General features: G+C 43.8%; 1 protein-coding gene and 1 pseudogene across 1 annotated transcript in view; both read right to left on the bottom strand.

Moving 5' to 3' along the window:
- The window catches only part of BFSP2 (beaded filament structural protein 2), a 57857-nt gene that overhangs the window by 26577 nt on the left and 7353 nt on the right, over window positions 1-23927 (bottom strand). The window contains exon 2 of the mRNA XM_040353102.1: window positions 10668-10750. Coding sequence (XP_040209036.1) covers window positions 10668-10750 — 83 coding nt within the window. The remainder of the gene's footprint in view (window positions 1-10667; window positions 10751-23927) is intronic.
- On the bottom strand, window positions 15270-15400 carry LOC120942210 (annotated as a pseudogene).

Consider the following 23927-nt stretch of genomic DNA (forward strand, 5'->3'; position numbering starts at 1 on the left):
GCGGCTTCAGGGCTGAACTGGCCGAGGAACTCGATGTGTTTGGCACGTCGAGTTCCTCGGCCGTGTGTACGAGGCCTTAGACTCTGATCCTGCCTGCTGAATCTGTCTGATGACCTTCCAGTACTACTCTGCTTGTGACCTGACCTCTCTTCTGCCTAACGTCTATGCCTGATCTGCCTGATTATTACCGACCCGGCCTGTCTGACCCTGCATCACGCTCATCCAGCCTGCTACAGCTCCCAGCCCTGCAAGCCTGCATTTGGTACTGCTCTGTGGTTTATCCCAGCCTGCCACCAGTCAAACAGCGTGTCAGCTCATCAGCTATGGCCTGTGGCTTCCTGTATCACTGCCAGTAGTCCGCGTACCGGAGTTGTACGAGAGGCCTTCCTCTGCACGTCAGGCTCACATCCCAGGTACGTAACAATCTGTCTGGTTATCTTCTACTCTGTCCACTTTTAGGCGATCCCTGAAAACTCATCTCTTACTGGAGGAATATCCTGCCCAAGCTAACAACCAAATCTTTTACTCCCCTCATCAGTTAATCCCTCACAGTCCCTACCTTTTGTTTCACAGGCCCCTCCCTATTAGATTGTAAGCTAGCAGGAGTAGGGCTCTTCTAACCCTCTTGTTTTGAATTGTACTGTTGCACTGCACAAACTGTTGGCGCTATATAAATACTGTATTATAATAATAATAATAATCATTTATGCCAGAGAGAGATTTATGCTTGAGTGGGATGGAGAATTTTTCTGGGTGAGAAATTTACATTTTAACCACTTAAGCCCCCGGACCAATATGCTGGCTAAAGACCCAAGGGGTTTTTACAGTTCGGGACTGCATCGCTTTAACAGATAATTGCGCGGTCGTGCGACGTGGCTCCCAAACAAAATTGGCGTCCTTTTTTCCCCACAAATAGAGCTTTCTTTTGGTGGTATTTGATCACCTCTGCGGTTTTTATTTTTTGCGCTATAAACAAAAATAGAGCGACAATTTTGAAAAAAATTCAATATTTTTTACTTTTTGCTGTAATATCCCCCAAAAACATATATAAAAAATGTTTTTTCTTCAGTTTAGGCCGATACGTATTCTTCTACCTATTTTTGGGAAAAAAAATCGCAATAATCGTTTATCGGTTGGTTTGCGCAAAATTTATAGCGTTTGCAAAATAGGGGATAGTTTTTTTGCATTTTTATTTTTTTTATTTTTTCTACTAGTAATGGCGGCGATCAGCGATTTTTTTCGTGACTGCGACATTATGGCGGACACTGCGGACAATATTGACACATTTTTGGGACCATTGTCATTTTCACAGCAAAAAATGCATTTAAATTGCATTGTTTATTGTGAAAATGACAGTTGCAGTTTGGGAGTTAAACACAGGGGGCACTGTAACATTTAGGGATCACTGTGTATGTGTTTACTAGTGTAGGGGGGTGTGGCTGTAGGACTGACATCATCGATCGAGTCTCCCTAATAAAAGGGATCACTTGATCGATGCGCCGCCACAGTGAAGCACGGGGAAGCCGTGTTTACATATGGCTCTCCCCTTTCTTCAGCTCCGGGGAGCGATCGCGACGGAGCGGCTATAAACAAATAACCGCGCTGTCGTCCCGGATCGCTCCCCGAGCGGACCCGACCTCCGCATGTACCGGGGGGGGGGGTCCCGATTGGACCCCCCACCCACGTCTAGGCAGGCACGTACAGGTACGTTGATGTGCCTGTCCGTGCCATTCTGCCGATGTAAATGTACATGAGGAGGTCGGGAAGTGGTTAAAGGGGGGGGGGGGGATCTTGTATGTGAGTCTGTGTGGAGCTGGCCAGTGCTGGGTTATGGCTGGCAATACATTATACACTTCTCTTGTACAATTTTTTACCAAAACCATATATGTGTAAATATGAGGTTAAACCTAAACCCTTTCAATTTGTATGCAATCAGACATGCCCTTTCACTATATAGTTGAAGGTAAATCTAAAGGGAATTGAATAAGTAAATTGTATAATGTATGGCCTTCTCAATTAAGTGATTGTTTGTCAAGAAATTGATAGGGGCTTAGGCAGGGGCAGACTGACAAATCATAGGGCCCCGGGCAATAGGAGATTATGGGGCCCCTGGGCAATAGATTATGGGGCCACACAGTATACACACACAAACATACAGTGAGTGAGTGAGTGAATAACTTGTATAGCGCTACAAATGCGAACTGAATCGCCTCAAGGCGCTTGGCATCCATTTTCCTTCTATTTATCCTTCAGAATAGGTGGGTCTTGAGTTTTTTTCTGAAGGCCTGGTGATCAATTTCCATTCGGATGTTAGTTGGTAATGCGTTCCACAGTCGAGGTCCTTGGACTGCAAATCTTCATTCTCCTTTGGTCTTGTAGCAGGCTTTGGGGATTTGTAGTAGTTTTTGGTTAGTTGATCGAAGAACGCGATTGGGGTTTTGGTATTTTATTTTCTTACCTAAATATTGGGGGGCGTTTCCGTGTACACATTTGTGCGTCGGGCATAGGGCCTTAAATGTGACTTGGTCCTTTACGGCCAGCCAATGGAGGGATCTCAGGGACGGAGTGATTGGTTCCCAGGGTTTTTTTTCCTGTTACCAGTCGTGCCGCCGTGTTATGGACGACTTGGAGACGGGCAATCTGGTATTTTGGGAGTCCGTGGTAGAGGGAATTTGTATAATCTAGCCTAGAGTTAATAATTGTCCCTACCACTACTGCTGCATCTTCTTTTGGGATGAAGGGCATGAGTCTTCATAGCAGACGTAGAAGATGGTGAGATCCGCTAACTACTGATCCTATTTGTGTATCCATTCTCATTTCAAACACACACAGACACACAATATACACACACAGTATACATACACACAGAATACACATACACACACTGAAAAGGTACTGGAGAGGCGGGGCAGCTATAATCTTGGGATTTTTTTAAAAACACAGATTTTTACATACTGTAAACAAAAAAGGAGAAAGAAAGGCGCACCAGCCTCGTGTACTACCATTTGACAATTTATTAAATAAAAATGATATTAAAAACTACTCACAAACAAATGGTGACAAAAGGCTTGTCTCAAACGATAAAGTAAAATACCCCTCGAACACACTCAAAAATGTAAGGGGAGGGGATTTCGAGGTACGTCACTGCCCGAGAGCCCCAATGGTCAGTCCGCCTCTGGGCTTAGGTGTGGTTAGAAGTAACCTTCCACGTTGTGGCACTAAAAGCTGGAGTATTAGGCCTCGTACACACGGGCAAACATGTACGTTGAAAACGGTCCGCCGGACTGTTTTCAGCGTACATGCCCACCCGGAGATTTCTGTATGATGGCTGTACACACCATCATACAGAAATCCGCGCGTACACCATACGCGGTGACGAGGCCGCGCCGTCGCCGCGACGATGACGCGGGGACGTGCGCGGCCCTGGAAGTTCAATGCTTCCACGCATGCGTCAAAGTCATTCGACGCATGCGAGGGATGGCGGCCGCTCGGACATGTATGGTAAGTCTGTACAGACGACCGAACATGTCCGACGGGCAGGATTCCAGCGGGCATGTTTCTAAGCAAGTTTAGAAACATTTGCCCGCTCGAAAACGGTCTGGCGGGCAAATGTACGCTGGAATCCTGTCCGATCAGCCGTACACATGACCTCGGACCAGTTTCAGCAGACATGTTCGGTCGTGTGTACGGGGCCTTAGGATTATGACTGTCATGAGACCATGGTGTAGGGTAATTAGTTCAGCTTTAAACCACATATGCAAAAACAAGGAGTTGTTGCAAGTAAGGTGTGTTCAAAGTAGCAAACATGCATATTAGCTGTGCCAACACCCGATATGCAATGCTTTTGCCAGGCAAGTGGCTCATTAAAGGAACACTAAAGGTTCGTTTTTTATTAGATCAATTGATTGCTGTAAGCTAGAGCATTTAAATATCACTTACCTCGTTTTTCCTTTTGACTTCCAAAACACAGTAATCCAGGTTTGAAAATGCCATTTCCTGTCACTCCTCTTCTTGCTTTCCACCAGCATCTGAGCCGTTTTGCATGGTGGAAAGCAGAATGCTTTCCACCATGCATCCCCTCCCTATGACTACAGCCCTGCGTGAAGATGCTCTCTTATCCCTCACAGGCATGGAGGCTAAGGCCTAGTACACACGAGAGGATTTATCCGCGGATACGGTCCAGCGGACCGTTTCCGCGGATAAATCCTCTCGAGGATTTCAGCGGATTTGGATCCGATGGAGTGTACTCACCATAGGATCGAAATCCGCGCCGAAATCCCCTCGCGATGACGTGTCGCGCCGTCGCCGCGATTATGATGCGGCGACGAGCGCGACGCTGTCATATAAGGAATTCCACACATGCGTCAAATCATTACGACGCATGCGGGGGATCCCTTCGGACGGGGCATGTCTTCAAATTTTTATCCGCTTGAAATCCATCCCAGGGGATAAAAATCCGCGGAAACAGATCCGCTGGATTGTACACACCATAGAATCTATCCACTGAAACCGATCTGAGATTTTTCAGCGGATGGATTCTATCGTGTGTACGGGGCCTCAGCCTAATGGGAACTGTAGTTCCTATTAGGCCGTGATGTAGCAAGAATGAATGCGCACCGCAAACCAGGAAGTCAGTGAGAATAATGATTCAAGAGTGACAGAGGTGAATAAAACAGATCGATTTCAACAGGTATCAAACTAGTTATAATGCAAAACATTACTTTTTACTTTATCAGCTACTGTCAGACTTTAATTTAAGAGGAAAATATTTTTGTCTTTACAACCCCTTTAAGTTTTATGGGGGGATGAAGATGACAACCATGGACATTACCCCTTTAAAACAAATTAGCAAGCCCCCATATTCCTTTCCTCTAAGGTACCTTTTTATTACTATAGACCTTTTTTGTGGTAGAAAAAGACCAGTGTTTGTAAGTAAAGCAACATGCATAATTCCAGCCAACAGTAGACCTATTTTCCTAAGATAAATGTCTTCTTGTTTCTCAGCTCAAGAGGCCAAGAAGGAATAATGATTTTTCTGTTTCTTTCCTATGAGTGTAAAAAGACCTTCTTGATAGATTTTTTTTTCCCTAAACAAATTAACTTATTTGCAAAAGCATGCATAAATGTGATCATGTGAAAGAAACGATTACTAAAATATTGTTTATGTCTCTCTGTGACTTTATTACAGATGAATATATTGATAATTAAAACTAAATCTTTATTACTTTGTAACCACTTCAGCTCCGGAGTGTTTAAACCCCTTGATGACCAGTCCATTGCGCTACTTTAACTGACAATTGGGCAAATGAAATAATTCCCAACCCAATAACCCAATAACCCAAATGAAATAATTCCTATAATTTGTATTTACACAAATAGAGCTTTCTTTTGGTGGTATTTGATCTCCTCTGGGTTTTTTTTTTTTATTATTATATAAACGAATAAAGACTGACAATTTTGGGGGGAAAAAAACAATACATTTTTTTTTCTGCTATAAAAAAGTAAAAAAATCAAATCTCTTAATACATTTGGGCCAAAATATATTCTGCTATGTCTTTGGTAAAAAAAAAAAAAATATCCCAATAAGTGTATATTGATTGGTTTGTGTTAAAGCTATAGGGCCAGATTCAGAGACAAGATACGACGGCGTATCTCCTGATACGCCGTCGTATCTCTGAGTGCGGGAGGTCGTATCTATGCGCCTGATTCAGAGAATCAGTTACGCATAGATATCCCTAAGATCCGACAGGTGTAAGTGTCTTACACCGTCGTATCTTAGGCTGCATTTTCAGGCTGGCCGCTAGGTGGCGCTTCTGTATGTTTACGCAAGGAAAATGCTAATTAGGTAGATACAGCGATTTAGAAACGTACGTTCGTCCAGCGCAATTTTTTATGTAGTTTACGTTAGGCTTTTTTCGGCGTATAGTTACCCCTGCTATATGAGGCGTAGCTAATGTTAAATATGGCCGTCGTTCCCGCGCCGAGTTTTGAAAATTTTACGTCGTTTGCGTAAGTCGTTTGCGAATAGGGCTGGACGTCATTTACGTTCACGTCGAAAGCAATGACGTTTTGCGGCGGATTTTCGAGCATGCGCACTGGGATTTTTTCACGAACGGCGCATGCGCTGTTCCAAAAAAACGTAAAATACGTGGGGTCAAGTCTTTTTTAAATAAAACACGCCCCCAACATCCCCATTTGAATTAGGCGGGCTTACGCCGGCCAACATACGTTACGCCGCCGTAACTTAGGGCGCAAGTTCTTTGTGAATACGGAACTTGCGACCAAAGTTACAGCGGATAGATACACCATTGTATCTAAATCCGGCCCCTTTTGACACATTTTTGGGACCATTCACAGCGAACACTGCTATAAAAATGCATTGATTACTGTATAAATGTGACTGGCAGTGAAGGGGTTAACATTAGGGGGCGAGGAAGGGGTTAAATGTGTAAACTGGGAGTGTTTCTAACTGTGTGTGGGGGGGGGGGACTGACTGGGGGAGGTGACCGATGCTGTGTCCCTATGTACAAGGGACACAGCATCGGTCTCCTCTCCCTGACAGGTCGTGGATCTGTGTGTTTACACACACAGATCCACGTCCTTGTCTGTGTATCCGCCGATCGTGGGTGCCTGGCGGACATCGCATCGGCACATGCGCCCCCCACTGGCCAGAGGACGTCCATAGATGTCGTCCCGGCAATTGAGAGCCACCTTGTGGCCGTCTTTTGTCAATTGCCTGGACGTAAAGTGGTTAAATTACAGGCATGAAAGTCCGATATGTGAACTATTCACCACCACCAATTAGTGGGTGTACTGCTCACCTAACAGTTAATTGGTTGATTGCCAAGAATAAGGAAAAAACACACTCATCTATCTTGATTGCGAAATAAATCCCTGGGGTAGTTCTCCAGATAGAAAACTCACATCAGAGACTGACATATAAAGTGGATAATTGTATCATGACTTCTCCAAATGCAGTGATTCTCTAAGAATAATTAAGACCTCATCATTGCGCAGGTTTGCTATGGAATAGTAGAACAAGAGCTTTGGATAGCTACACTCATGTGTAATGCTTATAGAGCGGTCAGTGCAGACAGCAGGATCCCTCTCCCTCCACATCCAGCACATTCAAGCACCATGGGTAATGTCACCGGTTTCATCACCTGTCACGTGATTTTTTTCAAGGGTAGCCACGTGACAGACATAATAAACTTTTATAATATACCATAGCTTGAATGCCGGTTGCATAGTGACATTGGGAGTTATTTTGCATCATCATGCCGCTAATTGCATTTTAACAATTCACAATTAATTATGTGATAAATTACATATTAAATACAGTCAATTTTAATATAAAAAAAAAAAAAAAGGTAAAACTGAGAATAAAATGGCATATAATAAAAGTACAAATTCACATCTGAATAAGCATATATAATTCCTGATCACCACACTAACCCCCTCCAGTGGTGAACGATGATATTGCACATGAAATAAGATAACTTACTAAAACCATATTTTGCAATTTAAAATGACATAAAACAAATTCTATTTAAAAATCTGATGTAGCGCCCTGCTCCTGAAGAACAGGGGGCTATGCTGTAAATTTAGTGGGTTTTCTGAATTGTACATAGTTCAGAATTTATATTTCAAAGCTAAATTAGCTTCTGTTCCAGTTTAGCTGTGTTGTGTGCATTTCTCACTGTTGCCAGTAGGTGTCGCTGTCACCACAGGCCATTGTGAGAAATACAGCAGGTCGAAATCGATGTTAAAGCGGAGGTTCCATTCCAAAAAAAAATTAAAATAATTAAAAGTCAGCAGCTACTAACACTGTAGCTGCTGACTTTTAATAACGACACTTACCTGTCCTAGCCGCCAGCGATGTCGGCCCCCGCCGAGGCGATCCTCGATCCTGGCAGCTCCAAGTGCCGCCATCCACAGTAAGGGAAACAGGCAGTGAAGCCATGCACGAGCAGCGCGGCGCTTTGTGAATGGGCCGGCTGCTTTCTGGGACACACACAGTTCCCAGAATGCAGCGCGCCCCATTCACAAGAAGACACCGAGTGTAGGAGGAGGAAGAGAATCCACCGCGGAGGATGAAGAGGCAGATTCGACACTTCCGCATAGCAACAGCTATTTAATTGTATTTTTCATTTTTTTTTTTTTTTTTTTTTTTTTAGATTTATGGTGGAATTTTTTTTTTCAGGTGGAAACTCCACTTTAAGACCCATAGGTGTGAGAGTACACATCTCAAATATCCAGCGGGATTCACATTTACTTAATTCCCTTACCCTGTTACTTCCCCTCCAGTGGGGTTACTTCTCAATAGCCTAAAATGTGCGACCTGCAGGTTTTTATGACATCCATTCCTAATATTCTGTATGTGTTCTTGTATTCTTTTCCACATTGGGCGTTTTGTTCTCCCTATATATTGCAATGAACAAGAACACTGCAATATATAAACCACCCCCTCTGTTCTGCATGAAATAAAATCTTTTATTTGATATTCTTTTTTCGTACTCGTGGACATAAAGCTGACACATTTTTTTACCTTTTTGGTTGGTATTTCTGCAAGCATAGCATCTTTTACATGTGAAGAATCCTTTTCCTTGGAAAAAAGTAAATGCCTGGGATTTCTTTTGGTGGATCTGTGACATTTTTTGCTATCAAATCCCTTAAAGTGGTTGCCTTCCTATATATAAAACAAGGTTTTATATATAAAATAAGTGACAAATATATTTTTTTATATCATAGGGACTTCTTGCAACTGTATAATTGTATTTTATTTATCTTGGATCAATATATATTATATATTATATATTACTTTATTAACCACTTCCAGACCTTAAGTGTTTTTCAGATTTGGTGTTTGCAAGACTAAAACAGTTTTTTTCTGCTAGAAAATTACTTAAAACCCCCAAACATTATATATATATATATTTTTTTCTAACACCCTAGAGAATAAAATAGTGGTCATTCCAATACTTTTTGTCACACCGTATTTGCGCAGCGGTCTTACAAGCGCACTTTTTTTGGAAAAAATTCACTTTTTTGAATAAAAAAATAAGACAACAATAAATTTGGCCCAATTTTTTTATATATTGTGAAAGATAATGTTACGCCAAGTAAAATGATACCCAACATGTCACGCTTAAAAATTGCGCCCGCTCGTGGCATGGCGTCAAACTTTTACCCTTAAAAATCTCGATAGGCGATGTTTAAAAAATTCTAGAGATTGCATTTTTTGAGCTACAGAGTAGGCCTAGGGCTAGAATTATTGCTCTCGCTCTAACGATCGTGGCGATACCTCACTTGTGTGATTTGAACACCGTTTTCATATGCGGGCGCTACTCGCGTATGCGTTCGCTTCTGTCGGGACGGGGCGCTTTAAAAAAATTTTTTTTTGGTTTTCTTATTTATTTTTATTTATTTTATTACTTTTTACACTGAAAAAAAAAATTGATCACTTTTATTCCTATTATAAGAAATGTAAACATCCCTTGTAATAGAAAAAAGCATGACAGGTCCTCTTAAATATGAGATCTGGGGTCAAAAAGACCTCAGATCTCATAATTAGACTAAAATGCAAAAAAAAAAAAAAAAAAAAAAATTTGAAACTGTCATTTTTTCAAATGAAAAAAAAAAAATTGTCTCTTTAAGAGGCTGGGCGGGACTGACGTTTTGACGTCACTTCCGCCCAGCAGAGCTATGGGGACAGGCGAAGGAGATTTTTCCTTCAGTCTCGTCCCCGCTCAGCTGCCGAACGGTCCCGATCTCCTCCGCCGCTACCGACGGCTCCGGTAAGCGGCGGAGGGCGCGGGAGAGCGGCGGGAGGGGGGGGCCCTCTCCCGCAACCGATAACGGCGATCTCGCAGCGAATCCGCCGCGGAGACCGCCATTATCGTGTACCGGACCGCGCACACTAAAGATCGATACCTCGGTTGTGGCAGCAGCTGCTGCCGTTACCGAGATATCAATCTTTAAAAAAAGGACGTACATCGTCGTGCGCAGGTCTGGAAGTGGTTAATTCAGCACTATATGGTAATATCAGTTGCAGCTTTAATCATTTATTTATCTATTAATATTTTTGGTTCACATCAGCGCTTAAGTACACAATTTTTATACATTTTTATAAACTGCTAAATACCTTTTTTCATCAGCAGTTAGAACAGTCTTGTGACCTCTATCAGTGTCTGGTTAAAGCTTGTAGGATGAATTTTCATTCTACTCTGGCTGTCTTATGAGGCTTCAGGACCCCTGACCCTCTGTCTGGACAGTGCTGATTGGCCTGTGCTGATCACATGCACCCTCCCACTGAAAGCTGAAAATTGGCATGGGCAGGAAGGGCTGAAAGTACTCAGTAGGCAAGTGGTTAATGAGTGTGGTGAAAATTTACCAAACCACACACAAGGAAAAATAAACAGTAAGTTTGCTTGTACATGATTAGAAGATGGAAGTCAGCAGAGCTTCAGCTCATTCACTAATCTAAATAAATACTCCCTTGCAAAGTGCCTATTTGCCTTTAGTAAATCAACCATGCTGAATCATTCCTCAGTAGTACTTGCACCATAGTTGCAACAGGTGAACCCTGTAGTATACACTTTCATATGCAAGTATTTAATTGCATGTAGCTTTTTATTTGTATATGTCTTCTGCTATAATTGTGATACCTTTCTTTAAAGTCTTCTGCACATGCTTGTATATTTTCTGTCTGCAGCATAAGTCGGGCATTTTCCAATACAGCATCGCCGACCTGTAAAAACAAGACAACTTTAAAGGTGACTAAAATGTTCCGTTGAATTCCAACATGGAAATGGACCTATACATATATTTTTAAAGTTGTATGGGTGTGTAGAGCTTTTTACATTATATATATATATATATATATATATATATATATATATATATATATATATATATATATATATATATATATATATATATATATATACATATATATACAGGGCCGCCATCAGGGGGGTACAAGCATTACACCTGTAAGGGGCCCCATGGCCCACCCCAGTTTTTATTTTTTATTTATTTTTTCGTTTACCCCCCCCCCCCCCCCCCGCCTTACAAAACTTGCGGCAGGGGTCCGTTTTTTTTATTTAATTGAATTTTTTATTTTTTCGTCTGACCCTCCCACCTTAAGCAACTCGCGGCAGGGGAACGCCCCCCCTTTTTTTTTTCGTCTGACTTTAGCAACTCGCGGCAGGAGAGAAGAGAAGACTTGACTTGATTTTGTTTTGTTCGTTAGACCCAATCCCCCGTCCCGCTTATCATCTCGCGGCAGGAGAAAGAAGAGAAGAGATCACACTTTCGTTACCACAACCCCCCCCCCCCCCCCGCACTTATCATCTCACGGTAGGAGAGAGGAGGGCCCCCAGTTTCTCTGTTACAGGGGGGCCGTGACTAAAGCTGTGTAAGGGGCCCCAAAATTTTGGATGGCTGCCCTGTGTGTGTGTGTGTGTGTGTATATATATATATATATATATATATATATATATATATATATATAACTAGTAGAGTGTGCATTGTCTCCAGATGTATTGACCCAAGGGATCTTGGTGACCAAAATGACAGTTCACGTGTTCTAACCAGGCTCCATCTCTGCTGCTTTTTGCTAGGTATATATGGATTGGGCAAGACAGAAGATGCCTGGGAAATTTCATCCTGGAGGACAAACATAAGAAGCTAGCACTATTATTGTAAAGGGCCATACACACGATCTGACTTTTTGACAACAAACTTCAAAATGACCAGGTTTTTCAGAAAATCCATCTGTGTGTACGCTCCATCGGACAAACTTTTTCAGTTTTTATCGCAAACAGACAAACTTTCCGGCAACAAAAGTCTGATGGAGCAAAGTCTTATCGTGTGTACAGAAGTCCATTGGACTTAAGTCAAAAGTACAAACACGCATGCTAAGTACCAATGCAAAAGATTAACCAGCAAAGGGTGGCACTAAAGAGCAGAAAAAAAAACGTAGTACGTCAATTATGTCACCACGTTCATGTTTGTTGGCTGAAAAAGTCCTGCCGTGTGTATGCATAGCAAGTTCATGGCCAACGCCCTTCGAAACAAAAATCCACAGAAAAGTTTGTTTAAAGTCCGATCGTTTGTATGATGCCGCGTACACACGACCGTTTTTCGGGATGTAAAAAATTTCATTTTTTTTAATGTCATTAAAAACGATCGTGTGTGGGCTCCAGAGCATTTTTCACAACGTAAAAAATGGGCATTAAAAATTTAGAACATGGTCTCAATTTTTACGTCGTTTTTAACGTTGTCGTTTTTAACGTCGTCAAAAATGGTCGTGTGTGGGCTTTAACGACGTGAAAAAATGTGCATGCTCAGAAGCAAGTTATGAGACGGGAGTGCTCGTTCTGGTAAAACTAGCATTCGTAATGTCACGCTGTAACAGACTGAAAAGCGCAAATTGTCTCTCACCAAAGTTTGACTAACACGAAATAAGAAAAAGTAGACCCAAGGGTGGCGCCATCCGAATGGTACTTCCCCTTTATAGTGCCGTCGTATGTGTTGTACGTCACCATGCTTTGCTAGAGCATTTTTTTTCACGATCGTGTGTAGGCAAGGCCGGCTTAACATTAATCAGGTTGAAAAAAACTTCGTTTTTTCTAGACCATTAAAAACAGTCGTGTGTGCGCGGCATGAGGCTTAAGAAATGTGTTCTGTGGGCTAAAGAATTGCACTCCAATTATTGGTAGGGCTTGTGAATGGTGGCTGCTGCTTTAAAGGATATGTTTTATTGCTGTACACCTTTTGCATATACTGTATAGATGCTAAACAAGGAAAGTACTTTATGAACTATGAAAATGACATGGATTAAAATGGTAAATAAAACATCAACATCAAAATAAAAAAAAATCATTCAGCTTTCTTTACCAAATGAGCAAACCATATTTCATGGTTTTGTTAGTTGTGCAATGGCAGACTGAGCAACAAAGCAAAATACTGAACATTTTTTCTTTTTAGGGGAGCATCTTTATGGAACAGAACATAAATAATTTTAACCCTTACATTTCTATAATAAAGAAGTGCAATAATTGCACGAAAGCAGGCTGATAATTAAAGGCACCAAAACTGTATGGTAGTGGAAGGGAGGAGGTAGAAGAAGAACTCTTTTAGTTCCTAACTAGGAACAACGATATGTCTCCTCCCAGGGCTGGACTGGGACAAAAATTTGGCCCTGGACTTCATCCAGACCGGCCCACTTTGATTTAATAAAATGCTGCCCCCACCCCCCCCCCCCCCCCGAAAAATCACGCCTACCAAAAGGCCCCTACATCCATTATTGTATATCATGAGAGGGTGAGAAAGAGAGAGAGAGAGGGGGGTGAGTGTAAGAAAAAGAGAGTGCGTGTAAAAGAGAGGGGGTGAGTGTAAGAAAAAGAGAGTGAGTGTAAAAGAGAGGGGGTGAGTGTAGGACCCCTTTTTACACTGAGGAATTTTTTAGGGCTTTTGGGCTAAAAATAGCGCCTGTAAAGCGACTGAAAAACACTTCCGCTGTAGTCCCAGTGTGAAAGCCTGAGTGCTTTCACACTGGGGTGCTGCCAGGGCGTTACAAAAAGTCCTCCAAGCAGCATCTCTGTTTTAAAAAAACGGCCCACAGAGCCATCGGCCCACCGGGAAACTCCCTGTAGTCCCTATGGCCAGTCCATCCCTGTCTCCTCCTCTAGTCAGTCCTATCCCCATACAGTTAGAACATGCTGAGGCAACACACATTCAACCCCTTTGCTCCCCCCTAGTGTTAACCCCTTCCCTGCCACTAACATGTACACAGTAATCAGTGCATATTTTTAGCACTGATCGCTGTATAAATGTCAATGGTTCCAAAAATGTGTCAAAAGTGTTGGATCTGTCTGTTGCAATGTCGCAGTACCGCTAAAAATTGCAGATCACGGCCATGACTAGTAAAAAAAAAAATGCCATAAATCTTTCCCATAGTTTGTAGACGCTATAACTTATTTGCAAACCAATCAATATGCTCTTATTGCAATTTTCTTAGCAAAAATATGTAGAAGAATATATATTAAAGGATTTTAATGTTTGAGTACATTACTTTTGTTTATTTTCATTAAATGAATAAAGCTACACTAGCCAGTTTTCTCTGTTTGGATCTTTTCCAGTTTACAGAGCGCTCCTTTTCAATAGCTGGAAGGCAGAGCATTTGGACTTTCATTGATGAATTGGCTTGCAGCAAGAGAACCTGTTTTTTTTCTGTTGAAAAGCCTGTGGCGTGCAAAACACAACCCAAAAACTCCACCCGGTGCAGGGAAAAATGTGCACACACCTAAAGAGTGACATCACAAAAAACTGCGACGGGTGCATACGTCAGTGGTCCTCCGAAGAGGACCCGTCTCTGATCCCCCGGGGCGTTAGGCTCCTGACAGGGAAAAGAGTTACTGTGGTCCATACAGCCGAAGCCATATGGACCCATCTTGGTCCAAGCAGCCGAAGCCACAAGGACCCAACATCCTTGGAGGGACTGCCGAAACAGAACCCTCCTCGGTGAGGCTCCCCCGAAGGGAGACCCCATGAGAGCCGGTGAACCTAACCAGAAGGCCGAGTCCACCAAGTCCCAAGACTTTCAGAGACCGGCCCGAGGACCAGCACCCTACTCGCCACACATAAAGTGCCAAGCACCAAACAAAAAGAGTGACAAACAAAACAAACACGGGGGTAAAATAATAAAAGAAAGTGGGGAAAAGGAAGATGGGAGAGTGAGGAAAGTGACCAATGTGAAATACATTGGCCGGCCCTCCGGCCAGGAAACAAAAATTCCACTGGTCCTAGCCAAAAGGCCTGGCCCAAGCGGCAGGTGTGAAAAGTGTGTTGTGGAGATCAGTGACCTGAAGGTGCCACACGATGAGTGCCCCTCAAACACTCGTGCAATGTATGGCACCCCTGGACTGCCACTCCAGGGGCACAATCTCCACTGGCTTTTCAACGGTCCCTAGCCCCCGGTCCGGACCGGCAGCACCCTTCCCAGCCAGGAAGGTGGAAGAAGAGGCTGGGAAGAACCCACCTAAGCAGGCTCTACCCACAACCCCTATCTCTCCCACCTAATCACATTCTGGAAGTACTACCCGCTCCTTCCCGGTTAAAGGAGAAGCAAGGGTTCCCTCCAGAACAACTGACTGGGGCAGATACCACCAAATCCAGGCCAACGGCCAGGGACCCGGCCTCTTGACTTCGACCTCATGCCTCTCTGTCCCGATCAGAAGGCTTCCACCTCCACGTCAACAGGCTTAGCGTCCGCCGACTGCCATCCCTTTCCCCCTGCCACAGGGTACCGGGGACAGTCAGCTTAGCACCACCTATTGGCAACTGATAAGAACAGATACTACACTTGATCTTAGCCAAAAGGCCGAGAAGCAAGAGAACCTGTTACTTATGGCTGATAGCTTAGATCAGTTTCTATTTGTAGAGAATATAATTAGCGTTTCTTCATACCACTAATCAGTAGCCCATAGCAACTTATCAGAAGTAACTTTGCTGAGGTCACACTAAAAACAAAATGGATCCTGATTGGTTGCTATGGCTACTGAACTTTGCATTGAACACTTTCTTCCTAGTACAGTTTTAATGAACAAGACTGTTGGTACCCTATGCTTTACATAATTTATGTATTCATTTGACACCTTTACAAGATAAATCATCTTTAAAAATGTTCTCACATCTGTTAATGACATTTTCTGTATAGTGATTTTGGCATGATTGTCATGTACCTAATTCTTTATTGAAAAGCAGTTTTTGTAAGTACAATTATTCATGATATTATTATAAAACATTATACTTGGCTTCATTAATAAAAAATATTTACAATTGATATCCTTTGTACATGTTAGGCACAGTAGCAAATGATGTAGGGGTGATCTTTGTGCTAGTCCAGGACCCCTGGTAGTTTTCCATGATATTCCCATTTAAAATTTGCTGCATTAATATTGCATTTGTTGAGAAAAAAATACGTTTTGATAGGGTGAAGAGTGTGATGGTGGTGTTTCCCAATTACACTGGGGGAATATCTTACGACTAATTGCAGCTACACTATGATTCTGCTTGATTACAATGGTTTATCCTAATATAAGTAAAAGTAGTGATCCAAGAAGAGTAACGCTGCTCCAGGTGATAGGAATAAAGTTGGATTGATTAGGCTGGGTGCTAGCTTAACCTCCCCACCGTAGATGCAGAGAAAAGAAAGATGTAGCCGCACACCACCATAAATGCAATGTTGATTTACTGCATAACTTGTACAAAGACTGCCACCAGGATACAGGACACAACGCGTTTCACACCTAACTCGTGCTTCTTTGAGTAGAGCTGGTTATTTGTATAAAAAAAAAGGTTTGCTAACAAAACTGTGGAGGGTTCTTTAAGGTCACATAATCACCACATTCATGAATTCTTATATATGATGGCTTCATCAAACTGTTACAAGATTTATTTTTATTTACACAAGTTACTGTGTTCCAGATTTTAAGTGAGACATTTGTGAAGAAATACAGTATATTGTTATATGTTTTACACCCTTCATCCTAAAATTGATCTTGTCTATTTCTTAGGTTCTCAAGCTGTGGTCATCTGCAGAGTTCTGGGTTGTTCAAAGCCATCAGATGTATCGTATGTAAACATTGCGTACACTGGTGATGAGGCATTCTCAGCTATTGCTTCACCAAATCCTGGCAGGACAAATCATGGCATCATCAGTGACGTTGATAGGCAATTGGATTGGCATGTAGGAAAAAAGGAGGCTGTACTTTTATATGGAGGTGGTTGGCTGTGGAGTTTTTGAACTTTTAGGCCTGTGCAAGGTGGAGTAGAGAAGGGGTAAATAATGTAGATGGGTAGCAAAGGGATGACTGGGAATTTTTCACCTAGTGGATAAGCACAACCAAGTAGTACTTCTCTGGATTTTTGTGGGCTAAAAATGTGTACCACAAAAAGTGTCCCTTGGTGGGCATGGTAAAAGGTAGATGTTGCTAAAGCACGTTATTTATTGTAACAAAACTTTTCACATATTTAAGCATTATCTTCCTTTGTGGTCAAGAAATTTGTTCACCTGGTTTCTTAGAACCACAAAAGAATCTGGGGCTGGAAGACTTTGCTCTGCCAGATCCTGATCGCAGGTCTGAATGAGAGAAGATAGATGCTCAGCATGCGTCATTGTCTGTCCTGCTCTAATTGACGTCTGAATGCCTCTCAGATGAGACCTCCTCTGCTAAGAGAAGTGTAAAAGGAACGCATTAGGTATGTAGCACTACCCCCGAAAGAGCTGCTGGTTTATTTTGGGCGGCATGTTACCTCTGTTTCTCCGCGGTCTAGGGTACCGGATGAGAGCTGAAACAAAGTCAATGTCCACATTTGCATTTCTTTTTTCTCTTAAAGTAATTACTTGTGAAATCGGGAAAAACTGACAGGTGACCACTGCTCAGCCTTTCAGTAGTAGTGTGTCCTTCAATGAAGTTCAGGCCCTCCTGAGTGTACCAGCCTCGTGCTCGGTGCTCTCCAGAACAGGGACTCCATTCGGTGGCTTCCTCCCTCTAGGACGGATAGCGCAGGACCACTTCATCAATGCAGACCCAGTCTGACTACTGGGCCTGCCCGGAAAATCACGACTCCAGACCAACGTGGTCCGGAGTCAGGAACTCTGAACACGCACCCTCAGCCAGGAGAGCCACACACAGGGGTGGTGGGACAACTGCCCAGGACGGACGACGACGACCTAGAACCCGTGACGTCTGTCCCTTAAATACTCTCCCCCAGCATGCACAGCGAGGCGATCAACCCTCACTGATTGGCCGCTGAGAAAGAATACCCAACACACCTTGATCTGGCTGCTGCCACCCTCGGCCTGGGGTGGTGCTGACACCCCAGATAACAATAGTGGTCACCTGCAGTACAGCCATGGCTGGAACAAAGGCCCAAAATTGAAAACAAATAGGTCAGAGGTAACTAATCCTCTGACCACCCTCTAAATTTAAAGCAGGGCCAGCAGAGAAAAACAGCTGCCCGCTACAGGTACAATAGTTTTGGTAAGCCAACAGTTTTGAGCATGCCCCAGCACATAGAGGAGTAACCCTTGCCAGTAATCAGGGTGCACCTACACATTGGTGCATCTGGATGTGGACTCACGTTATGTGCATTTCAGCATGCACCTCTGCTCATGGCCAATCTCAGGAATGACGCCACATGCCCTATTTAGAGGAAGGACTAATGTCTGTAATCACAGGATGATCTTTAACTCCCCCGTGACCTGTGTTTCTGCATGCCTGTTGTTATCTGACCTTCTGTTGATGACCTGGCTTGCTCCTGAACATGGTCTGCTGTATTCCTGATCTTGGCATGCTGCTTGACCATGCTTCTTCTCACTCTTCCATGTATGGCCCTGACCTGGCTACTGACTTTGTTTCTGCTGTCCACCCGTGTTGACCTTGGATTGCCTCCTGACAACATTTATGATCAGGGCTCGAGTCCTGCGGGAACGCGTGGGAACGACGTCCCTGCACTATTTTTACAGCAGGAACGCGCGTTCCCTTTGCAGGACTAGCCGAGCCGCCCGAGCCGATCAGAGTCCAGCCTGGCCTGTATGAGGTATGCGACACCCTCCTCCTCTGTGGCGTTGCTAGCGAGGGGGGGGGGTTGTTGCACCCGGGTGACACCAAGGCAGAGGGGGGGGGGGCGTGAAGAGATGACAGTGCGTGCAGTGCAGGCTTAACTGTGCCCGATGGCAGATCAACATGGCATGCACATCCGTACACAGTAACAGATCACTGCCGAAGTCAAACCCTGCACAGAGCTGCAGCGAGGTGCCGAGTGCTGGAACGATCCCTGCACTCCTACATTCAGCAAAGTAGATTTCCATTCCACCGCACCCGACAGATTATTTCTAGTCCCCGCCTCTGACATGATGTCATTCAGAGGCTGGACAGGAAGAGAGAGAGAGGTACCGCGCGGGAACATGCATGTTGCTGGCATTGGGTAAGTGAGCAATGGCAGACTGAGAAAAATATATGTTGCAGTGACTCTTTTCCAGTGCACAGGACTTGTTAATGTTTAATTCAGCACAAGGAGTTAATGAATACTGATATAATGGGGTGATAAGCGCAGTAAAAGTGAGTCTGCTGTGAAATAAGGCAATGATCAGTGAACCAGACCAATCATGACCTGCATAAATCACAGTGACTGAATAAACCAAAAAACAAGAACTAACTAGCAGGTGGCCAGTGAAAAAATGCACACATAAGTAAATGACATTGCTGTGAAATAAACCAGTAAACAGTGAAAAAATGTCTCAAACATTAATACTGGTGCAAATAATGTGCAACCACAGCTAACAGCTATGGTAAAAGAACATAATTAATGCAAGTGAATAAAGTCCCAAATAAAATATTAAATGGCTGAAAATAAATGATGACGATCCTTCAGGAATCTTCCAATATAGTCTTGAATGAGGTGGGCTCACAGAGAGCTTACATTTCCAAAATAATAATTAAGCCTTGTTAACCTGGACATCCATGAGAGGTGCTGTTAAATCCACATCTAGGGTCTGGCTATGGATAGCGTCCTGTGTGATCCTCTGTGGTCAGCTTCAAAACCTCCTGGTGGACATCGATGGTACTCAGCTGACCACAGAGGATCACACAGGACGCTATCCATAGCCAGACCCTAGATGTGGATTTAACAGCACCTCTCATGGATGTCCAGGTTAACAAGGCTTAATTATTATTTTGGAAATGTAAGCTCTCTGTGAGCCCACCTCATTCAAGACTATATTGGAAGATTCCTGAAGGATCGTCATCATTTATTTTCAGCCATTTAATATTTTATTTGGGACTTTATTCACTTGCATTAATTATGTTCTTTTACCATAGCTGTTAGCTGTGGTTGCACATTATTTGCACCAGTATTAATGTTTGAGACAATTTTTCACTGTTTACTGGTTTATTTCACAGCAATGTCATTTACTTATGTGTGCATTTTTTCACTGGCCACCTGCTAGTTAGTTCTTGTTTTTTGGTTTATTCAGTCACTGTGATTTATGCAGGTCATGATTGGTCTGGTTCACTGATCATTGCCTTGTTTCACAGCAGACTCACTTTTACTGCGCTTATCACCCCATTATATCAACACTTTCAGTTATTCATATTCGCATATGTATACACTATTAGATTGAGCAGCAGTACATTATCTTTATATATTCACTCTTTTTATTCTAAGTTTATTGGGTAGGCGCGAGAGTTCCTCCCACACTTTAGTTAATGAATACTGCCATTGATCTCGAATGCAGTAGTGCCCAGTAGAAGTTAATTAAACCCCTTGTGCTGTATTAGTGGTCAGTGTCAGTGTTAATGAACCCATTCATGTTTCAATAAAAAGGGGTAACTAACACTGACCACTAATACAGCACAAGGGAGTTCATTAACACAGCCACTGGCCACTACTGCATTAGTGATCCATTGCAGTGTAAATTAACTCCTTGTGCTGCAGGGCTTTAAAAAAGCATTAATGCCACTGACCATCAATGCCAGGGCTATTATTGTAGTTACTGCACCAATGCTTTGAATCATTGTAGAAATGGACACCAATGTTGACAATTATTTTTGCAGAAACTGACACTGTACTGGCAGCTATTATTGCTGAAACGGGTACTGATCCGGATGGGGGGTAGTTATTTCCTGGGGAGTTCAATTTTTTTTCATATCATATTGTTAGTTAAATGTGCTAATTGCTTTATAGTTGTTAACGGCACTACTATTGGCATTATATGCAGTGTGATATGGGAAAAAATACAATGGGGGGGGGGGGGGTGACACCATTTCTTACCGCACCAGGTGACACCAATCCTAGTGACGCCCCACCCTTGGCTGTGTACAACCCCCTACCACCCCTGCCTGTGTCTAACTCCTCTACCACCCCTGCCTGTGTCTAACCCTCTACCACCCCTGCCTGTGTCTAACCCCCTCCCTACCACCCCTGCCTGTGTTTAACGCCCCTCAATACCACTCCTGGCTGTGTTTAACCCCCCCACCCTACCACCCGTGGCTGTGTATAAACCCCCACCACCCCTGGCTGTGTCTGAACCCCACCATCACTGTTGCATGTAAATCTGACTTACTGATAAATTTAATTTGGGTTTTAATTGCAATGATATAAAATAATTAATGTGGGGGCCTTTTGGTGGGCAATATTTTTTTTTTTTGGAGGGGGGGGGCAGCACTTCATTCCTGGGCCCAGGCAGCACAATGTCTTGGGCCGTTCCTGATATATATATATATATATATATATATATATATACACAGTATATGTATTTTTGAGGTGGGGAATTTCGGGTGAGTTCCCACACTTTTTTTCCCAGGACTTGACCCCTGTTTATGATCCTGACAGGTACTGGCACTTGCCTCTGATGGGACTTCTTTACATGCTCTATACAATGTATCCAAGGTCCATCTCCCAGGTGCCATCCTGCGCCAATGCAGATCTGCAGACTGTCAACCAGTTATCTTCTGGTGTGCCTCCACCACTACTGGGTACCAGTGGCGGGTGCTTCATTGGGAACACAGGGGCGCTGCACCCTAATCCATGCACCTGGCCCTTAATCTCTATGCAGGGCGCCCGATGCATGGATTTCAATGTGTTTTTTTTTTTTAAGCAAATGATTAGAGGCAGAGCACTGCGCCCTGAGCCCACCCAGTTGTCTGACAATAGCAAATGAATACTCGCTTTTGTCTTCTTGCTTCTCCTCCTGGCCAATCAGTAAGCAGGTCCTGAGGCCTGATTGGCCAGGAAGTCTTAGGACTCCCGGACAATTAGGTCTCAGGACCCACTTCCTTTTTGGCCTGGGAGCAGCAGCAACGGCCCAGACTCTTCCCTCGGCAAGCTGCAGCAGGTGGAGGGGTGGAGGGGCAGCAACAGCCTCTTCCAGCTTCCAGGAGCCCTACCCCGGATCCAGAACCACCTCGTCATTGTCCCCCTAAGGCAAGGCCATGGAGTGCCTCCTTCCCGTCCGACCCGTCTGGGGCGGGTGGTAGTGTGCGAGTGAGGAGGCCAGGTTTGTTTTACGGCCCCCCCAAAATATTGATCACCAGCTACATACCACAACCGTGTTACTTTGTGCCTTGCTTGCATCTCTGTCTCAGGGGTGCTCTGGCTTTAGCCTTCAACTAAAGTACCTGACAGTTGCCTTGTAATGTCGAGTGCAAAGAAAACGCTTTGTAGCTGCATAGAGTGGAAGAAGAACAAATCTCAAACAATATATGGGTGAATAAGGTGTACAATGATTAGGGCAATAAATAGTCTGGGCCATAAATCACAGGGGTGGTCCTCCCCTAATAAAACTCATTTACTACACTCTGGGGGTACTGGCTTAAGAGCAGTTGTTTTAGATGGGATGGCATGCCTCTCAGGGGAAGAGAAAGCTTTGTGTGCATGTCAGCGGTTATCTTGTGATTTAACAAATTTACATACAACCAGCCCAGAGTTTATATGCGTCTTGATTTTCTTTACGGATCTTCTAGTACTTACTACAGAAATACCAACCTGTCTTTTATTGTGTATCGTGTATAGCACAGTTTACCACAGAAGACAATTGGGCATTTTTCTCTCACACAACCTTTTAAATTATTAAAATACAGCATTAATTATCCTGAGGAGCTACCCAAAAATCCACTTAATCGTATTGTAGCGCCTGGTTACTTTTCAGAACCGGTGCTAGTGTAAATTTAGAGGGTGTCAGAGAGTTAAGTAACTCTGACCAGGTTAATCTGTTCAAATTTTTGAGTCTCTGTCTTATCTTTGGCTGTGCTGTGGGTTCATGCTGTCGTTTCTGGGGTGCTGGTCACACCCCAGGCCGACAGATGGCAGCAGTGGAGCCAAGGATTATAGATATTTCTCCCCAGCAGCCTATCAGGAGGAGGTTTTCCTTGCTGGGCATGCTGGGAGCGGGTATTTATGAGGCAGACGCTATTTTCCTGGGTCTTCTTCACGTGTGTCGCCCACCTTTAGGGTAGCCAAAACACAGCACCCCGGTAAAATGGCCTTCCGGCCAGGGTGTGCATGCTACGTGGTGTTCCATTTTCTGGGACCACGTTGGCCTGGAACATTTGAGCTGTGGCTGGGGCCCAGTGATCGACTGGGTCCCCAATCTGAGGAGGTCCTAAGCGTTAGTCCTGCCAGAGGAAGCTGTTCGGTGGAGGGCCTGCCTGAGGAGTTCCAAGGAAGGCTGGTGTTCCAAGAGGGTTCTGACCATCTACCGGGGACCAAGGTAACCGGGTACTGAGAGGCTGGACGTCGGTCGCCTATCAGTTGGTAACCTACCTTAACTACCTGAAGGAGATCCGGGTGTTGAATCTGTCAAGAAGGATTCTGGACCATTACTATCTCCATTATTTTCAACCATTGGGAGGGTCTGTGGCAGAGACCTATCCCCAAGTCTCTGAGTGACATTCTGGCTGCCAGGCTTGTGAGAGAGGCCTGTCCAGGTGCGCTGTGCCCACTCTGGCTGGGGTGGTGAAACAGAAGTTGTCGTTGGAAGCAGGACTGTTTCCCATCTATATACACCTGAATCTGTTATTCCATTGCTACTATTTCTCTACTCTTCACCAAGTTCTATTGTTTTTACCCGGCTGGGTAATAAAAGCACAGAAAACACACCTGTTGTGTGGACATTCGATTTACTACAACTCTCATCAAGTACCCTAGATGGCGGAGATACATGAGGTAACATGCCACTCAAAACAAACCAGCAGCTCCTTCGGGGGTAAGTGCTACACGTGGGGGCATCATCCGGGTTCGGCTGTTACCTCAGGCAACGGAACTGATAAATTTAATCCTGCCATTGAGAGCAGGAATTGTCGTGTGTTGGACTGTGCTGGTGAGGAAGGAGTTAACTTTGGGTAGTTAAAGTCTGG

This window comes from Rana temporaria, chromosome 5 (genome assembly GCF_905171775.1).
Source record: "Rana temporaria chromosome 5, aRanTem1.1, whole genome shotgun sequence".
Lineage (NCBI taxonomy): Eukaryota > Metazoa > Chordata > Amphibia > Anura > Ranidae > Rana > Rana temporaria.